This window comes from Alligator sinensis, unplaced genomic scaffold, assembly GCF_000455745.1.
Source record: "Alligator sinensis unplaced genomic scaffold, ASM45574v1 scaffold1130_1, whole genome shotgun sequence".
In the NCBI taxonomy this organism is placed as follows: domain Eukaryota; kingdom Metazoa; phylum Chordata; order Crocodylia; family Alligatoridae; genus Alligator; species Alligator sinensis.
This window is the reverse complement of record NW_005842358.1, coordinates 470,914-477,285: the sequence shown is the minus strand read 5'-3', so window position 1 is coordinate 477,285 and position 6,372 is coordinate 470,914. Positions and strand designations below refer to the sequence as shown.

The following is a 6,372-nucleotide window of genomic DNA, read 5'->3' as shown; positions in this document are numbered from 1 at the left end:
TCCAGGTGACCCCGCTGGTAACCACTGCTCGGAAGGTGAAGAACCTGCGAGCGGAGGAATAGATGATGGAGCGAGACTTCCAGCCTCCTCCCGGGAAGCAGCACGTGGCCAAGCAGGGCCCGCCCCCGGGAGAGCCGATAGTGCCCCCGGGCAGGCGGCATAGCGCATGCGCAGACTAGCCAGCCCAGACGACCCGCACTGCCCGCCGAGCACAGCCCAGGACGAGGCCCTGCGCGCTGCATACTGGGAAATGTAGTTCCCTTCCAGTGGCCCCTCCTCCGCTTAACCTGAGGGAGCCGCCATGTTGTAACGTAAGAACGTGCCTCTCCCATTGGGCCGTAAGCTGAAGGGCGGGGTGGGCTCTTACCGTTTCTGTTTTCTCGTGTTTCGGTTCGGGGCCTGAGACTAGAGCTCCGCCAGGAAGTACAGGTTAGTGACGTCACACCTCGGAAGTGACGTTATTTCCGGTGCGATGGCGACGGTGAGTTTCCCAGCGCGGGGTGGGGGCGCGGGTCTGGTTTCGTCGGCGTCGGGGCCGGGGAGCGGGGGTCGCGCCCGTTCCCGGGGCCGCCGCTGTGGCCTGGCCTGGTCTGCTCTGCTTTGCCCCGCCTCACTCTGCTCTGCCTGGCTGCGGCCCTGGCCCCCACCCGGCCCTGCTCTGCCCCCTGCTCCCCCCCGAGCCCGGCAGGTTCCCGCCTCTACCTCCTTCCCCGGGACCCCGACTCGTGCCTCCCTCAGTGACGTCCTTAAGACAGTCCTGAGCCTCTGTGACTTGGAGCAGCCCCTGCGCCCGGGAGGCTGGTGAGGGGGAATCGCTCCAGGCGTGTCTGCTGCTTCGAGGGGCCGCTGAAGAGCAAGCAGGTGGGTGGTGAGGCTACAGGTTTAAAACGAGCTCGAGGGGGGACGCTGAGCAGAGCGCACCAGACAGTGCCTGCTGGCCCTTGAACAAGTCCAAGGAGCATGGGGACGCTGCCCAGTGAAACTGCCAGGAGGCATGAACAGATCAGGGACAGGAAAACAGCCCTGCAATCCCTGGGGGTCCTCCCAGCCAGAGCCTCCTTCCTGGTCAGATAAATCATTCCTGCCAGAGATGGGCTTATTTGAGACCTATCGGGAACATGGGCGTTATGCCCACAGAGCAGTGGTTAGCACCCCCACCCCCACCCCCTTAGCACACACCCAATAGGCCCCCCTACTAACTGAATTCGGGAGACAAATAAAAGACAAAACAGATGGGAGTGAAGGTCAGAGGTTCAAAATGAGAGCAATGAGGGAGACACCAAGCAGAACACACTGGACACTGGCTTTCATGAGTCCCAGGAGCCAGTGGGCACTGTCCAGTGAAACTGCCTGGAGACGTAAACAGACCAGAGACGGGAAAACAGCCCCATAGTCCTTGGTGGTCCTTTGTGCCAGAGCCTCCTTCCTGGTCAGGTGGATCATTAGTGTCAGAAACGGGATATATAGCTGGTCTGACCCAAGATGGCACTTGTGTTCCCATCTGGCTGTTAGACTGATAGCATTAGTTACTCTCGCTTAAAGATGAATCGCATCAGTCCTGTACAAAAAAAATCCCAAAACTAGAGAAGACAAGTGGAGGAGGAAGGCGGAGGAGACAAGGGTTTTTCTCTGGGATTAGCCACCAGTTTTCATCCTCAGCTTTTTTTTTTTTTTTTAAAGCAGTTATGGTTTTTTTTGTGACCTGTCTCATGTTGTCAGAAAACACTAATACTGAAATGAAAAACAGTTGAGAAAATCTTGAGCTATTGACTTTTCAGCAGTGCTGCCAAAGATTTTTACATCAAGACACCACTGAATAAAATGTAATTGCTCTGATGAGAGAACATTGAGGGAATGACTTGCTCGCTCATACAATCAGAAACATGGAAAAACTGCAGCAAGGGGCCTTGTACTGAGAACTTGTCTGTACTTTGTGGGGAGTGTAAAGAATGGAAGTTAATAATATGTTTGTTTTGGAGTGGAATTGAGATCTTTCTAATCATTTTGGTTATTCTACAATGGAATGTTAATTGTAGCACTACATCTATTTGTAGCTTCTTAAAGTCAGAAAGTACTTAATTCAGAAAAGCTTACATATGTTTTCATGTTGTTGCAGGATTATGAGTCTTATTTTAAGAGAATTTGACAGATATAATTCTTGCTTTTCTCATTTTAAAAATCCCTGAGAATTAAGTTCACTTTTAGTTTTCTTACATAATAAGGCCACATGTTGCTGAGATGTTTCTTGTAAGATGTTAAGAAAATCATTAGGGGTGCACCGATTAGATTTTTTTTGGACCGATAGACGATTTTTAACAAGCCATGTTGGCCAGTGCCGATCCAATTACTGATATGCAGCTGGGCAGCATGGAAAGCAACCTCTGGTTGGTAAGTCTGTTGTGGTGGAAGGGGTGGGGGGGTGGGAAGCGGCTCCTGCCACTGCACACCCTGGCAGGTTATGCGGGGCATATGCCCCTGGATCTGTGCGTGGGGCAAGGGCAGGCTGGAGCTGGGGCTGCGTTGAGCTCTTCCCAGCAAGGGGCTGGGCCGGGCTGTGGTCAGTGCTGGGGGCAGCAGTACTGGGCATGGGGCTATTAGTGGGGCTGCAGCCACCCTAAAATTTACTATAGCCCATCCCAGCACCACTGCCTACCCCAACTGCACCCTGGCCCAGCCCCTGCTAGGAAGAGTCCTGTGCAGCCCCAGCCCACTGCAGCAGCCTGCCCTTGCCCCATGCAGAACTGGGAGCACATGCCCCCTCTGCTCTCCCAGGGTGCATGCTGCAACAAGAGCTGCCCACCCACACACTCCCCAAATGAGCCGCTCACGGCTCCATCCCGTGCCCCGCCCTGCCCCAGCTGTGCAGCCTCTGCCGTAGTGCCAGCCCCACTCTCACTCCCTCGCTGTGGGGGCCTCAAACTGCTTCTACGCTGCCCCCCTCTTCCACCACAACAGACTTACCAGCCAGACCCAGCTGCTTTTCGCACTGCCGCACCGTGCTCCTGGCAGCGCTGCAGCAGCACGCATGCATGGGGCATTTATCGGTCACGTTATCAGCCTCATCAGCCAAAAGCCAATTGCCGACACTGTCATTTTTCCTTATATCAGTGCAGATCCGATATGGGACTGATGTATCGGTGCACCTCTAAAAATCATAGTATGTCTGCAGTTCTAGTTTAACCTTAAAAATTGCTTGTTTCATTAGTTAAAGGTCTTGTTTTATCTTTGTGCTTTGCAGATGAAGTATATTTGATAAGAGGCCCAAATTTTGAATTCGGTACAAAGTCAGGACTTGACAAATAAGCTGCAAAAATGATGAAAAGTAGAGTGGCACAAATGAATGTAAGTATTTTGAAGGTTTAGGGTTTTTGGTTATAGCCATTTGGTCTAAGGACATAGGCAGAGAAGATCTTTGGGTAGATGTGATATATTTTATTAGACCAATTAAATAGTTGGAAAAATTGTTCTTTGCAAGATATTGGGTACAAACACCCTTTTTCAGGCAATAGATAGAGTCTGTTGGTGTTCGTGTGCTCTCCTGTGTAGAATAGAAGCCAATATGTGAAATGCAAATCTGTGGACATGCAAATGCGTTGCAGTGAGGATCTGAGGAATTGGGAGACAGTAGGTGAGAGACAGGTTGGGGTTGGGGAGGAGGAGTGTTGAACTAATGAATATACCTAGTAAAATACAGACAGGTTGTATGCATTATAACCTGCCTGCCATCTGATAACCCCAGGTAATCTGTCTGCATTTTACCAGCTACATGGGGGGTTTTATGTGAATTTATTATGTAGGGGTCTATTTTCTACTCAACATGAATACAGCATACCCAAACTTGAATAAAAATTATGACTTACATGAAGGAAAGAATAAATGCTGTAGTTGATAACCAAACAAACTCTTAAATGTTCACGTTTTTCTTTGCATCTGTGTTCCTGGACACGGATATAAACAATTAAACTTTAGTCTGGCATGAGAGAGATGCCGATCCACCAATGGTCAGTGCTGACCTAGTGAAGGGGCACTTGGAGGAATTGGACAAAATTAAGTTGGCAGGCCCTGATGATCTTCACCCAAGGGTACTAATGGAACTGGCCAATGTCATAGCAAAACCACTGGTGCAACTGTTTGAGCGCTCGTGGCACTCAGGACAGGTCCCAGAGGACTGCAAAAGAGCCAATGTGGTCCCTGTTCTTAAGAAGGGGAGGAAGGAGGACCCGGGTAATTATAGGCCGGTTAGCCTCACCTCTATACTTGGCAAGACCTTAGAAAAAATCATAAAGGATCACATTTGTGGGGGGGGCAGTGGGTAAAACAATGTTAAGGGGCAGCCAGCATGGGTTTATAGCAGGCAGATCCTGACTGACTAGCCTGGTCTCTTCTTATGACCAGGTCACAAAGTGCTTAGATGCAGGAGTAGAGGTAGATGTTATTTACTTAGACTTTAAAAAGGTGTCCAGGTGGGTGGAAAACTGGCTTATAGGACAAACCCAGACGGTGGTGGTGGATGGGTCAGTTTCTACCTGGAGAGATGTGGGCAGTGGTGTCCCCCAAGGCTCTGTCCTTGGACCAGTACTGTTCAGTATCTTCAGCAGTGATTTGGATGAGGGTGTAGAAAGCATACTATCCAAATTCGCAGATGGCACCAAACTATGGGATACAGTAAACACACTAGAGGGTAGGGATTGAATTCAGGTGGATTTGGATAGACTGGGGAAGTGGGCAGACCAGAATAGGATTAATTTAACAAAGGTAAGTGCAAAGTGCTGCACCTGGGGAGAAAAAATCACCAATATACCTATAGACTGGGAAGTACCATTCTAAGTAGCACAGCAGTGTAAGGGAATCTTGGAGTCATAGTTGACGCAAAAATGAACATGAGTCGCCAATGTGACGACATAATAAGTAAGGCTAAACTCTTTCTTGCATTAGTAGGTGCATCACGAACAGTCTAGGGAGATGATACTTCCCCTCTATGTGGCATTGGTGAGGCCGCAGCTGGAGTACTGCATCCAGTTTTGGGTGCCGCACTTCAAGAGGGATGTGGATAACCTGGAAAGGGTTCAGAGGAGGGCTACACATATGGTTGAGGGCCTCCTGGTAAGATCCTATGAAGACAGATTGAGGGACCTGAATCTCTTCAGCCTCCGCAAGAGAAAGCTGAGAGGTGATCTTGTGGCTGTCTGCAAACTCCATTGGGGTAAGGGTCAGTAGGGAATAGAGGATACTCTGTTTACAAGGGTGCCCCTCGGGGTTACTAGAAACAACGGCCATAAACTGAAGGAGAGTAGATTTAGATTGGACATCAGGAAGAAATTCTTAATGGGGAGGGCTGCCAAAATATGGAATTGGCTTCCAAGGGAGGTGGTGCTTTCCCCTACCTTGGAGGTGTTCAAAAGGAGATTAAACAAACACCTGGCCGGGGTTACTTGACTCAAGTGCTCGTTCCTGCCCAGACCAGGGGATCAGACTCGCACTTCAAGAGGGATGTGGATAACCTGGAGAGGGTCCAGAGAAGGGCCACTCATATGGTTAAGGGCTTGCAGGCCAGGCCCTACGAGGAGAGACTAGGGCACCTGGACCTCTTCAGCCTCTGCAAGAGAAGGTTGAGAGGCAACCTTATGGCTGCCTATAGATTCATCATGGGGATGCAGAAGGGAATTGGTGAGGTTTTGCTCACCAAGGCGCCCCTGGGGGTCACAAGAAATAATGGCCATAAGCTAGCAGAGAGCAGATTTAGACTGGACATTAGGAAGAACTTCTTCACAGTTCGAGTGGCCAAGGTCTGGAATGGGCTGCCAAGGGAGGTAGTGCTCTCCCCTACCCTGGGGGTCTTTAAGAGAAGGCTGGATAGGCATCTGGCTGGGGTCATCTGAACCCAGCGCTCTTTCCTGCCTATGCAGGGGGTTGGACTCGATGATCTATTGAGATCCTTTCTGACCCTAACATCTATGAATCAGTGATGTAATAGGTCCCTTCTGACCCTAGAAATCTATAAAATCTGTGCGTCTTATAAGTATCAGTTCTATATGTGTTACCTGTACCGTAACCCTATTATTAACGAGCCAAATTAGCCAATACTGATCTGATTGCCGATATGCAGCCCGGCAGCTTAGAGAGCAGCATCTGGCTGGTAAGTCTGTTCAGGGGAAGGGAAGGGGCATGGGGGGGGGGGGGCAGATTGAGGCCCTGTGATAAGGGAGGAGAGGTACAGTGGCAGGTGCTGCACAGCTGGGGCAGGGCATGGGACAAAGCTGCGAATGGCTTATCTGGGTGGGGGGGATGCCTCCCACCACTTGGTGAGCCCCTAGGGGAAGCATGGGGGGCACATGCCCCCTAGATCTGTGTGGGGGGTTGGGGGGGGTTGGT

General features: G+C 50.5%; 1 protein-coding gene across 3 annotated transcripts in view; it reads left to right on the top strand.

Moving 5' to 3' along the window:
* Positions 1-377: 377 nt before the first annotated feature.
* The window catches only part of CWC22 (CWC22 spliceosome associated protein homolog), a 66,284-nt gene continuing 60,289 nt past the window's right edge, over positions 378-6,372 (top strand). The window contains exons 1-2 of one of the 3 annotated variants that reach the window (XM_014522480.2): positions 378-429; positions 3,239-3,342. In XM_014522480.2, coding sequence (XP_014377966.1) covers positions 3,313-3,342 — 30 coding nt within the window. In that variant the 5' untranslated portion in view covers positions 378-429; positions 3,239-3,312. The other 2 variants (XM_014522479.2, XM_014522481.2) reach the window with 2 other exon arrangements.